General features: G+C 43.8%; 1 protein-coding gene across 1 annotated transcript in view; it reads right to left on the minus strand.

Annotated features, from left to right (window-relative positions):
• Nucleotides 1–8,533, minus strand: part of yap1 (Yes1 associated transcriptional regulator) — a 55,484-nt gene extending 46,951 nt beyond the window's left edge. The window contains exons 1-2 of the mRNA XM_080730939.1: nt 7,697–8,533; nt 4,444–4,676 (exon numbers count right to left, since the gene is read on the minus strand). Coding sequence (XP_080587065.1) covers nt 4,444–4,676; nt 7,697–7,903 — 440 coding nt within the window. The 5' untranslated portion in view covers nt 7,904–8,533. The remainder of the gene's footprint in view (nt 1–4,443; nt 4,677–7,696) is intronic.
• Nucleotides 8,534–14,646: the final 6,113 nt, after the last annotated feature.

Raw genomic sequence — 14,646 nt, forward strand, 5'->3', positions numbered from 1 at the left:
AATATATGCATTTTCAAAGTGAAGGTTTGTAACTCAAATTTTGCTTCTGGGTGGTCCCTGGAACTAAATACTTTGAGATGGGGGTCCGTGGCCAAATACATATCATGTTGGGGGTCCTTCACAAGACTGACTAACTGAGCTCCAGTTAAGTGAAAAGGACCTTTTCTTTGACGATGGCTGGCCAGATTGCTGACCTAGAAAGATGACTTAGAAGGATTCAAAAGACACTTATAGAATCGGGGTCAAAATTCTAATTTTCACGATTTTTCAAAAATAGCAGATCTACAAGCTCGCAGCGCGGCACTCGGTGCCGCGCTGTGAGCTTGTATATCTGCTATTTTTTTATATTTAAAGCATAAAATATTGCGTCATATTGTGTTCAGGCCTAAATGGGTTAAGACTCGGAACATGTAATAATAGCCTCTGGAGCCATGATCATCAACAGAACAAGAACAATCACACGTGGTAAAAAGAAAAAGCAAAGTCCCCACGACTGTAAAGGAAGCCGCCCTCGTTGCCCTCTCTCAACCCTCCCGTCTTTAAAAACCTCGTCCCCGGCCATTTGTCTATTTTTGGACGGCTCACATGAGTCTCAACAGGCCTGTGTGGACTGAATAAAGATCACCTTTTCTCTGCGGGGACAAAGGGAGGGCCAGAGCCCCCCCTCCCCTCCCCTCCCCCCCCATCCCCCCCACTCTCTTCCAGTCATCTCCACATGATTGCCATTTAAACTCGGCAGACAAAAGGAGAGGAACCACCACAGTGCTGCTGCCGTGGTCTCGTCCATTCATGCTCAAAATGAAATGGATGTTGGGGTTATAAAATAGGGATGGCACGATAAGTGATATTATCGTTTATCGTGGAGGAAAAAAAAAACACTCGCGATTATCGTATCGTGGAGATTTAATTTATCGTGATATCGTCCTCTGTCATGAACTGGGATCTATTAGAGCATCGGGTCACTTAAAAATCGCCCATTCATTTTCCCCATAGACTTTTACAAATATATGTATAACAATTATGTTAAGCCTCGAACAAGGCCATCCAGGATGGCAGTGAATCATGAACATGAGACCTTTGTTCCTATGAAAAGGACGTTTTGAAAATCGCTAAACAAAGGGTATTTATTAAATGTAGTATATCAAATAATGTAATATTAAAATATGTTTTCACATCAAAGGTTGTATGGTCATGATTCACTGCCATCCTGGATTGTTCGAGGCTTAACATAATTGTTATAAATATTTTTGTAAAAGTCTATGGGGAAAGTGAATGGGCGATTTTTAAGTGACCCCAGTAAACCACTTCCGCTGCGATGCTCTATTCACCTTTTATTTGCCGAGCTGCATATCCGGTACCACTTAAACCCTCTATAATTGGTGAAAGGTACTTATAATATACGTACTTGATACAGTCTTTATTCACTCTCTATCAAATGTCTATGCCAAAAAATAGCTGATCTACAAGCTCACAACGCGCCGCGTGTGAGCTTGTAGATCTGCTATTTTTTGGCAAATGTTCCGCCCCAGGATAATGGATTTCGATTATCGCGATAACGTCTTAAATCTCGATGTCTTCTGTCACAATAATCGTGATGTGACATTTTCACATCGTCCCATCCCTGGTTTAGAAGGGAACCCACGGCACGGAGCGGCGGTGACTCACCGGCCCGATGCGTAGCCAAACTGTAGGCATCAGATTCCTCCAAATGACTCATGGTGAACTCACTAACAAACTAAGGAGAAGAAAGGGGAGGGGGGCAGGGGGGGGGGGAAGACAAACGTAGAAATCCCCACCGCCGCTCACAACTCTCACCCCGGCTGGCTGGCTGGGTGGGTGGGTGGTTAATGGACGCGTGAAAGGACAACAGCGGTCACCTGGTTGAAATCTGACCCCCTCCTGATCGACTGGCAAGTGAAGCCCCCCCCCCCCCCCTCTCCCTCACTCCACCACACACACAGTGGTGTAAAGTAACTAAATACATTTACTTAAATACTCGAGGTATTTGTACTTTACTTGAGTATTTCCAATTTCCAATACTTTTTTACTTCGACTCCACTACATCCCGGATCCAAACATTGCACTTTTACTCAACTATTTGTTTGAAATCTTTAATTACTAAGTTACTTTGGAGATATATATTATAAAAACATACATAAAACCACTCCAGCCCGATGGCTATTTGAAAATAGCAGATCTACGAGCGCAAAAAGCATCGTGAGCTTGTAGATCTGCTATTTTCAGACATTTTGTACTTTTACTTCTGGTACTTTAAGAGTTTAAGTACACGTAGATGCCAACACTTTCAACACTTTTAACTCGAGTGCATTTTGAATTCCGGACTTTTACTTGTAACAAGAGTATTTCTATATTACGCAGCATCGATGCTTTTACTCCAGTAAAAAACATGCAAGTACTTTTTCCACCACCGCACCACACCACACATGATCCTCTCTCTTTAACGCTCACACACGAACTCCGCTTCCCTCCCTGCAACACGTCTGTGTCAGAGTCTGACAGCCGTGTGTTTATAAATAGGGGAGTGTCTTTTCCAGCAGTGTGGCCATGCACCGAGGCCGCCTTTAATTTCAGATCAAGTGTCTGCACTTTGATCTAGCCGCGGTAGATGGAGAAATGATTTTCCTTTCTCTTTTTTCTTTTTTTTTTTTTGTTCTCCAAGTTCCCTGGCTCACATTGGACGCAAGCGAGCGAAGCCAAGCTCCAGGGACCAAGCTGTGACACAAGCAGCGAGTCAAATGCAGGCCAATCCTGAGCCTCGAGTTTAATCCACTCTGTGTAGCAACACCATAGTTATGGTACGTTTTGGGACCCCTACGTATGTGTGTGTAAGCGCGTGCGCGCGCGTGTGTGTGTGTGTGTGTGTCTGTGAGACATAATGTTAAGACTGAGACAAGATGATTATAGAATTGCGCAATAACGCAAAAACAATAATAAAGGTTATGCAAGTGACGTCATCATCTTAGTACCGGAGGTTATGTGGCAACGCCTACTGAGTGGCAAAAAACGACTTTCTGGCCATGACAGCCCATACATCCAAACAGAAAGGTCCCATCTGATTGCATTAAACAAACTAACTCTTTTCCATTCACTTAGTTTACAGTATGCATGCGCATAGCCGCGTACCCTCTATACTAAAGCGCCATCACAACGATTAAACCATCTTCAAATAGTGAAAGTGAAATTTAGTTTTTAGTTTTTTTAGTTGCTTTTTGTTTCACTCAAAAGTGTGGGTTTCGAAGTTAAAATACAAATTATTTCCTCCCGATCCATACATGATGTTTTTGTTTGCGTTCCACACGAAACAAAAGTATGTCACAGTCTGGTTCTGCCCACCATCGCACATGACGATCCATTAGTTTCCAAACAACGGCGGTGATCCTGTGAACGTCTGTGAGAACAAGCCTAACCCCCCCCAATCCCTTTTTACTATTTCAGAGGAGCCTCCCCAAAAACCAGGCCAGATGTTCTCCAGATGTGAAACATTTACACATCTGGCCCTCAAAAGCTTTCTTTTTTATCCCAGTAAATTTGAGGGCTATCATGTTTGTTCGGAACCCTGTCATTGGTCAGGAGGACGGCGTTTCTTTCTTTTTTCTTTTTTTTCTTTCCAGAAAGTGGTCTATATGGCTTGTATCTGACGATAACAGGAAAAGGGGACTTTCTCGCTGAACTCACCTCTGCGCCAAAGGTAAAAAAATAAATTAAAAAAAAGCATATACCGGTAATCACTCAATTTCATTGAAAGAACCCATTGAAGGAATACAGCAGCGTAGAAATAAAACTCCCACCACTAAACGTTTATCGATACAATGCAGTGAGAGGGGGGGGGGGGGGCTTCTCCTTTCCGAACTCTGGTATTAACTTCTTCTATCTCCACCATTTGCCTTTTGGATCACTGATGTGGAAGAGATCCACTCTCCGCACTGCAGCAGCAGCAGCAGCAGCAGATGAGTTTTGCAGACCTGGCTGTCCTGTGTGCTGTCTGGGGCAGCTTATACAGTGCTCCATTGTTTCTACTGAAACCTGAGCTCAAGGAAAGGATCACCAAATAGAGAGCAGCGGCAGTGCGCTCCTACAGAAGAGCTCTCTTGTTTTGCAGCGGGTTCCCAAAAATCTAATAACCTGCAATTTAAAGTATCCCAATGTTGGCCTCTTTTTTTTTTTTTTTTAAAGGCACCCGTCCCTGGCCCCTGTAGCACACCCAAGGAGATCATTCGCCAATCACGGCGAGCCAAAAATAAATAAACAAATCAATCCGGGCAAACCTATTACAACGAAACTTGTCGACAGCAATGGTTATTCTCGCAGCTGACGGGAAAAGAAAAAGGGCAGCGGCGCGCGCGGCGCTAGAACGTTCGCTGACAGCGCCGGCATACTTTGCACGGCTACTCGAACGCATACTTGCATAGCCGGGCTACTTACTTGAGGAAGTATCTCTGGCCAGAGGCGGTCTTGGCCATCTCCCACCCGGGGGGCAGGGGCATGTCGTCGGGGATCTCGTAGGAGGACTGGCGGAGGTGCTGAGGGGAGGCACCTGGCGGGGGCATCAGCGCGCCGCCGGGGGAGACGGCTCCCAGCTGAAGGGAGGCGGGGGACGAGTGGGCGCGGACGTGGTGAGGGGCCAAGGCCCCCGCCGTACCGCCGTCTGTGCTGGTCTGTGGGGGGAGGAGAAGGAGGAGGAGGAGGAGAGGCAAAACAGCATGGTTGAGATAGACAAAAATTACCACCAAAACAAAGCATTGATATATGCAAATAATAACTAGAAAGATGCAATTCTGGGGGAGATTGCAAGTATATACACTGTATTGTGATGTCACAAGAAGAAGCTTGTAAACTTGTAAACTTTTTGACTGAATTGTTGTATGTCTGTTGGTACCAGGGCCATAGTTCTTCCGATTTAAAATGACTCCAATACGGAAGTAAAACTTCCTATGATTGGCCGCTAGTTGCGCTGTTTTCTCCCCCGGCCGATCGCAAAAAGAATTGTTCTCCATTGGATCCCATTCATTTTCCCGTTTCGTTTTCTAACCTTAATTAACATTTTCATGAATACTGTATGGTTCCTATCGCTAGTTAAAAATTGCCTTTCAATCACCATCATATTTGTTTTGTCGAAATGTGGTCCAATTTATTTTAAAATAAATGATAAAGTTGCGGGGGGGAGGGGCCAACTAAACTGATACCAGCCGGCTGTGTTCTTCTTCGTGTGCTGTATTTCGGGAGGCTCCGACCACATTCTCCCATGTATCCCTGACCGTTGGCAGCCAATAGCATCTCTGATGCCTTTACAATTCTATGATGGCGACACCCATTCCAAGGGGTAGAAAGAGCCATTTGCGCTGCATAGAAACCAATGGCTTCGCATCGTCCATATTTTTCTACAGTCTATGGTTGGTACCAAGAAATCCATCTACTATAGACTATATATCTTGCTGGCTGGTGCATGTGGAGAGGCAAAGGGAAAGTGTAGTGTGCCGTTCCCGATTGTGTTCAGACTTCAGAACCGCATAGAATCGATAATTTTCGTGCACGCGCATTTTCGTGTTATCCGGGTGGTAAGGCTGGATATCTTGGACAATATAATGTCCAAGCAGATGATACACGAAAGAAGAAGAAGCATCAAATGATGTATTGTGATAGCAGAGATTGACATTAACATTAAGGCTTGTTCTGTTGTCCGGGACAAGTGATAAATCCTTCTGGACAAGTTCACTTGTCCAAGTGACTCTTGATTTCACTTTTTCTGTGACGCTCCTACTAGTATAGCAGCTTTGTGCTGTATGCAGACTATGGACTGCCCATACTATGAATGGGGGGTGGAGGGAGCAAGGAGGTCGTTAGCAGTCCTTTTGTTATTAATTCTTTCAATGTCTGACTCTGCCTGCATTTAAGAAAGAAATTTCAATTTTTTATCCAGGCAAGTGACTTTTGTGCCTGGACAAGTGAATGGGAAATGTACTTGTACCTCTTGAGGAAGTTCCAGGGGGTCGCCCACTGACCCCAGTCAAATTAAGTTTATAATATAGAATCAAAAGCGGTTTAAGCACTTCAAACATTGGCCATTTTTACAAGCTCACAATGTAGACTATTAGATATGTGTCAGCTCTTTTCATTCATGCATCAAGACAGCAACAATGTTTTCATAAACTGTCTAAATCAGTGCAGCTCTCAAAAGGTCCTGTCCTTTGGGGCAGCGATTGCGCATGCTCCAACACGTCTGTCTGTGTGTGTGTGTGTGTGTGTGTGTGTGTGTGTGTGTGTGTGTGTGTGTGTGTGTGTGTGTGTGTGTGTGTGTGTGTGTGTGTGTGTGTGTGTGTGTGTGTGTGTGTGTGTGTGTGTTACAGCCAGGACTGCGCCTGCGCTATGGGTTTCCAAAACTTCAGAAAAATCACAGCAACAGTTGGACAGAGAGAGGAGCTGACAGTCATCCTACAATACAGTACACCATGTTATTAATCCATTTAACAAATTATACTCTCTGACTTTCACACAGGCCAAACATCTCATAGTCAGACTGTCAAGTAACAAGCCAATTGCCAATGTCTCGTTTTTAAAAACAGACACAAACAATCACACAAACAAATGATTAGGCCTATAACTATTAACTAACTAGTTATGTAGGTAATTTAAAGTGGCCTACAACCGATCTACAAGCTGCCAGGACCGGTTGTTGTAGTAGGCTACTCTGTTCTTTTCGGCAAGCGACACCACCCTGGTTGGCTCAAAGTGTGGTCCAGGGACCCCTCAGGGACAACGCGTTCTTTTTAGGGGGTCCCAGACTCCCAGGTGGACCCCTTCCATGATGTCTGTATCTCAGAGTTTGTAACACTTTTGTAACACTCTGTCTCAGAGTTAGTTATGGGGTTATCTGTGAAATAAATTGCCTAAAATAAAAGTTTCTGAAGCACATTGCTTCTATAGTTGGTTCTCAAAGTGTGGTCTGTGGACCGCCCAGGGGGTCCTTGAGGGGGTTCCAGGGGGTCCCCCAGATAAATGGTGGATAGTTACCCATATGGACACTTAATGAGGCTGTAACTCTGTACAAATGGGACCAAATGGACCCTTACAGGCCTGTAACTCGGAGAGTAATCAAATGGAACCAAATGGACCCTTACAGGTCTGTAACTTTGAGTGTACATACGGAACCAAATGTACCCTTACAGGTCTGTAACTGTGAGTGTACAGACGGAACCAATTACCAAATGTACCCTTACAGGCCTGTAACTCAAAGAATATACAAATGGAACCAAATGGACCCTTACAGATCTGTAACTCAGAGAGTATACAAATGGAACCAAATGGAGCCTTACAGGACTGTAACTGCGTATACAAATGTAACCAAATGGACCCTTCAGGCCTGTAACTCTGCAAGAGCACAAATGGAACCAAAATAAAATGTACCCTTACAGGCCTATAACTCTGACGGTACAAATGGGAACCAAATGGGCCCTTGCAGATCTCCAACTCTGAGAGTATACAAATGGAACCAAATGGACCCTTGCAGATCTCTAACTCTGAGAGTATACAAATGGAACCAAATGGACCCTTACAGATCTGTAACTCTGAGAGGGTACACATGTAACCAAATGGACCCTTACAGATCTGTAACTCTGAGAGTGTAGTTATGTCTAAATCTAGGTGATCATATGGGGGTCTCAGTCTCTCTCTCTCTTACTTGTCTGGAGTGGGAGCCGGGTTCGGGGGGCTTGAAGAAGGAGTCGGGGAGCTTCCTCATCCTCATGGGGACGGAGGGGGGCACGATGGTGTTCTTGGGGTTCATCACGGCGTTGAAGAGCGCCTCCAGGTCGGTCTCCGAGTCTCCCCGGACGTGCACGATCTGGTGGCCCGCAGGGGGCTGCTGCTGCTGGCTCGGATCCATCATGTAGGCTTTAGGTAATGTTAATGTCCCCCAAAAAAGGAAGAAAAAAAAGTTGCAAAACAAAAAACAACAACAAAATATATCTAACCTGTCCGATAAAAAGGGATGTAAAAATTAAGAAAAAGTTTCCGATCCAAACTTTGTTTTTGTTTTGTTTTTGTTTGTTTTACGCAGTAGGATTGTTAGAGGAAAAGCCACTTTTTAATGGTTTTTCCGAGTCATTATACAAGTTTGTGGGACAGCCAGCCCTCAGCCCTGTTCGGGAGCGTTCTTTTCCTTGGAGTTCCGAACACCCGACAAGTTGTGTTAGCTGTCCGAGTTTGCAGTGAAGTACGACTTTCCCCTGCCGTAGTTTCTCGAGGGCATGCTGCTTGTATAATGTGTAACAAAGCGCATTATATATGTAATAGCCACCGCGCAGCAGACTGTACTATGTAACCTTTTGGAGTTGTAGTCAAAGCCGGAGCTGTAACCCCCAAAAAAAAATCGCAAATACCCACGACAGAACGCGTAGAAATTCAAGTAAAAAGTCCCAGCTTGCGTTTTTTTTAAAGCCCCCGTTCAGTTCGGGCTATTGTTGACTCGTAAAAAAAATAAAACAAATCTAAATAAAAAAGTATTGTTGGTGCGCCGTGCAAATCACTGCCCTCCCCTCTGAAAAGTTTTCGAAAAGTTTCTTGTGTTCTTTTTCTTTGTGACTGGGGTCTAAACTCTGGGCAGGACATCAAACTTTATGAGTCATGCCATGTCTGCACCAGAGGCGGAGCACAAGGGCCGTTAAAGGTACAGTTCACCAATTCGATGCTGTGCTTGGTTGCAATGCAGAGAGGGGACAGTGGTTGTGGTTCAGTGGTGGTGCGTGGTGGAAAAAGTACTCAAATGTTTTGCTTAAAGTAAAAGTATCAGTAGGCTACTGCAGTGTAGAAATACTCTGTTACAAGTAAAAGTCTGGAATTCAAAATTAACTTGAATAACAGTAGAAAAGTATTAAAAGGTAAGGTATAAAAATGTACTTAAAGTAAGCCTAACAAAAGCAAAAGTACTTACTCTAAGCAAAATGTTTTCAAATTTTGAAAATAGTAGAACTACAAGATGTGACACATTGTGAGCCTGTAGATCTGCTATTTTCACATGGCCGAAATGTATTGAAGTGGTTAATGTACCGGTATGTTTTGTAATAATCAAAATCTAGTATAGTCTAGTAACTAAAGTTTTCATATAATTTTAGTAGAATAAATGTATTTAACAGTAACAATATTTGCCTGATGTAGTGGAGTAGAGGTAAAAGTAGGCCTATTGACAATTGGAAATACTTCAGTAAAGTAAAAGTACCTCAAAACTGTACTTAAGTACAGTACTTAAGTAAATGTACTTAGTTACTTTCCACCACTGGAAGTGAAAGTAGGCCTATATTTAATAATAATAATAGCCTAGGCCTACTCTGTTTCAAGTAAAACGCTTGTATTAAAAAATGTACTTGAGTACTTAAAATTGCAGATTGCAGATACATGTCATGTAGAGCAGGGGTATTCAACTAGATTAGGCAGGGGGCCACGCCACAATAATGTAAAATGACTTGAAGCCGGGGGCGACAAGACTGTTTTCATGGTTAAAGGAGAATTCCAGGCTATAGCCGTCTCAGAAGGTTCATCTGATGTTATGATATCAACCGTTATTTATTTTTATTTATTTATTTTTTCATCTCAAGTCCTCTGCAGCTCCGACCGCGAGCAGTGGGATTTTACGCTAAATCACTTATTTGTATCACTCGACGATTTATTTTTCTTGTTTACATAATATGTCCTTCATAATGGCGGAGATGTATCGACAAAGTGTTGTCAATAATTGACTGCCGTAAAGAGACGAACGCTTGATAAATCCCACTCCCTCCGGTCAAAGCGAAATCACTAGACATTTTTCTTCCGTCTCTACCACTGGTTAACTCATTTGCTGCCCCCTCACGAGTTTCCCAAATTATTCCGGGACTCTGACGCCGCCACGCCCGAGTTTTGGTCCGGTTTTGCCAAAAAAAGGAGAAAAGATTTTTTAGATTTTTTTTTTTACTTTCTTCTATCTACTAAGCATGATCGCGATCGCGAAATTGCATGTTTGACCCCCATACCAACCCCATCTTTCAAATGTTTGTTTACATTCAGCCCAGGACAGATGAATCATACTGTGTAAAACCTACAAGTGGCTGGAGAAGATGGAAAATGGGCAAAATCCTTTCAAAACTAGCTAATGCATGGAGAAGGAGACAGCAGCCACTCAAAATAGCTACAAATGAAAACAACTATACTTGAAAGCTATGTTATTCTGAAAGTAGAGAGAAGTAGATAACAATTCTGGGTGTTAAATACATGTGTGGTTTAACTTTTACTGGAGTAAAATGATCTTTCAGGTAAGATACAGTATTTGTACCTTTACTCTAGTATAGCTTTCAAGCTCAAGGCCTACTTGCAGTTATTTGCAACATGCCTGCCTTGCAAATTTGTGTGTGTGTGTGTGTGTGTGTGTGTGTGTGTGTGTGTGTGTGTGTGTGTGTGTGTGTGTGTGTGTGTGTGTGTGTGTGCGTGTGCGTGTGCGTGAGCATGTGTGTTGGCTTTTTTTGTTTGTTTTTGTGAATATATAGAAAACGTTTGGAAAATGTAGAATAATGTTAAAATACAAATCTTCTCTTCTGGGGGTCCCATTTTCAGATCAATTGGGGGGGGGGGGTCGTTCATTGACATGAAAACGTCCGAGAACTACCGGTTTATGCATGTCTCATGATCTAACGCTTGACAGACAGCCTCATGAACAAATCAGTTTTTGATTAAAGAAATAATCCCACAACTCGAGCTTGTCTCTCTTGTCATTATGCATAATGCACTCCCCCCCCCCCCCCCCCCCCCCCCCCCACCCCTCCCTTCTCTCTCTTTTTACAGTGCCACTGAAATCCATGCAGTTCCCACAATTGTTATGCAAATGAGACCCCTGGTTCCATTGAGAAATCATTTTGTCAAGATCCACTCTTTGGATGCAGAGGCTCTGTATCAACTCTTTTCCCATCCATACATACACATACAACATACAATACATACATACATAGGCAGACATACATACATAGTACATACACATACTGATACAACACACATACAGTACATACTTACATACATACACACATACACCGACACACACCTACATACATACATACATAGACATAGTAGTAGTACATACATGCATGCATGTGAGCGCGCACGCGCACACACACACACACACACACACACACACACACACACACACACACACACACACACACACACACACACACACACACACACACACACACACACACACACACACACACACACACACACACACACACACACACACACACACACATAGAGAGAGACTATAGCCATGCAGAATTAATCATTATGAAACTCCTGTTAAATCAGTCCCAGACACTGTAAAAGCCACAATGAACAGTGTTCCACTGTGAAGTTCATTTATTTTTTTTATTTTTTCGTTTCGTTTCGTTTTCATTATATTTTTTAATGACAAGTTTTTGTATTATTATTATTATTTTCCATGGCTGGTGTTTTACTATTTTAAAGGTCAGCAGTGTGTTAGGCTATTTGGACAGAAAACAAACTTGCCACAAAACACACCTGTGCTTTGATTGACAGTGATTTGCGTCAAAGCATAAACAATGAACTTTATAGGACGCCTAAAAAACATTATTATGTTTTGTTTGCCAACTGCTCTGCCCGCGTGCACGCATGCAAGCGGCTGTGGCTGAGGGGTAGAGTGGTAGCTTGGCAACGGGAAGGTACCCAGTTCGATCCTAGGCTCCCCCAGAGTAACTGTCGAAGTGTCTTTGAGCAAGACACTGAACCCCTAATTGCTCCCGATGTGCAGGTTGGTGCCTTGCATGGTTTGCTTTGCCATCGGTGCGTGAATGGGTGAATGTAATGCACAATCTCTTTAAAGCGCCTTGGATAAAGACGCTATATAAATGCACCATCTACAGATCTAAAGCGCACAATGCGCCATGCGATGTGACGCATTGTGCGCTGACGCATTGTGAGCTGTAGATCTGCTATTTTCTAAAGATTTGTATACATTTTGAAAACTTGTGTGAAATGTGTACTTTATACTCTTGGTACTTTAAGTACATTTTGATACCAATAACTTTGCACTTTTACTCAAATACATGTTGAATTCCAGACTTTTACTTGTACAAAGTCTTTCTACATCGCAGTAGTGATACTTTTACTTAAGTAAAAAACTTTTTCCACCACTAGAGACAGTGAATGGAGTGCAGTGCAGTGCTTATTGGACCACCCACTTAGCAGAATGGGGGCAATTTTAATTTAGTCCACATTTCTTCATCCTGCACGGCTGCTGGTTTTTGGGACGTCGACGACTCCAATCAGGGGTGTCGCACCAAATCCTGGGCCCTGGGTACTTTAACTATTGAAAAATAGCAGATATACAAGCTCACAGCGCGGCACCAAGTGCCGCGCTGCGAGCTTGTAGATCTGCTATTTTTGAAAAATCGTGAAAATGTGTGCATTTTTCAAAAATACTTCAAATCCTGCTAAGGTTTTTTGAAAAACCTATGTTTCTATGTCAGTGGTGCTCAAACTTTTTCATGTGAAGGACCCCCAAAATTATATGTATTTGGCCACGGACCCCCATGTCAAAATATTTCATTCCAGGGACCGCCCAAAAGCAACATTTGAGTTACAAATGTTCGCCTAAAAATACATATGTTCAATGATTTGCACACATTTTCACGATTTTTCAAAAAGAGCAGATCTGCAAGCTCGCAGAACGGCACTCGGTGAGCTTGTATATCTGCTATTTTTACAATAGCTAAAGTATAAAATAATTCCAGGCCCCTCCACCTTTGGCCCTAGTAACTCACCCCCCTTGTGACGCCCCTGGCCCTGACTCCAATTAAGCGTGAACTTGTTGAACGTTGCAGGATGAAGCCATGCAGTGTTATTCTGGTGACAGACAGTCAACTCAATCCAACCCAGTAACTGTTTTCTACAGAATGAAAATAAAGAGATAATGGCTAGACTGGCTGAGCCTGTACTGTCTCTTCGAGAGTTAAAAAAAAAGTCTCTTCACAATGTGAGCGTGAGCACCCCCTACAGCATGTATGCAGGAGGTCATAAACAATGAGCACAATTTACAATTACAATCTTAATCCAGAGCGATTTATACATTAATCACAGGTGCAGCGCACAACTTGGTTGGTGAGTTGGTGAGACGAAGGAGAACTCCAGGCAGGAATACCCCACAGTACTGGAGAACTCTACGCACCTGTGTCACCTCAAGACCTCAGGAGGGACCCACCCAATACCTCCCCAGAGAAGCCTCTTGTTGGGAAAAAACAAATAGAGCAGGAGAGGGGAGTTTAGCCTTGGTCAGGAGGAGGAGATGGGCAGTGATTTGGCCACCACTGCCGACCCGGCCATCAGGAGGGTGTTGTGGTTTGTGGGTCGAAACACCTTATGATCGATGGATACCACCTGAAGACATCAAATTTTCCTGGCCAAGGCTACATTCACCAAACGTGAATGGAGGAGAAGCATTGTTAGATGTAATTATAATCAACCAGTGACTTCCAGGAAAGTCTGGATGGAAACCGAGGAAGATTGGTGACGCTGGAGAGACAGATGACCACCAGGAAGAGCCTGGCGTGGGTGTATTAGTCCGGGAGCCGTGGGGGTGAACGTGGATTCGCCTGTAAAAGTTTTTTTCTCAACTGATTCTTGTAGCTTGGGGTCACCTCTTAAGGATTCAAGATGATGACCAGTGATATCCATTGAGCATTCTTTATTATTAACCCCTTAATGCCTGAAACACAAGAAATCCACCCAGGAGGAAAATACCCAGAAAAAGATTTTTTTTCTGGGTATTTAAGGAGGATCTGAGGGGTCTAACTAGGGGTTTGTCATGATGCTGAATCCATTGCAGGCATTTGTTTTGCACAAAAAACATTCCGTGGGCTAGAAATGGCCTCAGAAAACAATACACGTATGGGTGAGTATTCATGTTAGTCGGAGGCCTTAGGGTTTTTTTTTCTCGTGCTAATCAGTCTAAAAGTGCAAAATTTTGCACAGATGTAGCTCAGGGCATGCTCTAATGATTTAGCTAGGGCGCCTGAGTCTGCAACATTCGGGGTCGCCACAGCGGCCAAATCAAGTTGGGTTCCCATCGACTTTAGTGATGAAAAGTGATGAGTCAGAGTTTTGTGAGTGCTGTGGTACCCCACAGTACTGGAGAACTCTACGCACCTGTGTCACCTCAAGACCTCAGGAGGGACCCACCCAATACCTCCCCAGAGAAGCCTCTTGTTGGGAAAAAACAAATAGAGCAGGAGAGGGGAGTTTAGCCTTGGTCAGGAGGAGGAGATGGGCAGTGATTTGGCCACCACTGCCGACCCGGCCATCAGGAGGGTGTTGTGGTTTGTGGGTCGAAACACCTTATGATCGATGGATACCACTTGAAGACATCAAATTTTCCTGGCCAAGGCTACATTCACCAAACGTGAATGGAGGAGAAGCATCGTTAGATGTAATTATCTATCTATAAATGCGAGAAGTCTCTGCGTGTCTGTCTGCGTGTATGTAATCCGCGTATCTCGAGAACCGTTCATCCCACCGGCTTCAGATTCGGCACGCGCGTTCCCCGCCGCGGCGCGGAGTGCAGTGCCGGGTCTCGACCCGACCCGCCGCGCGGTTTTC

The sequence above is a fragment of the Nannobrachium achirus genome (assembly GCF_963921795.1).
Source record: "Nannobrachium achirus genome assembly, chromosome: 8".
NCBI lineage: Eukaryota > Metazoa > Chordata > Actinopteri > Myctophiformes > Myctophidae > Nannobrachium > Nannobrachium achirus.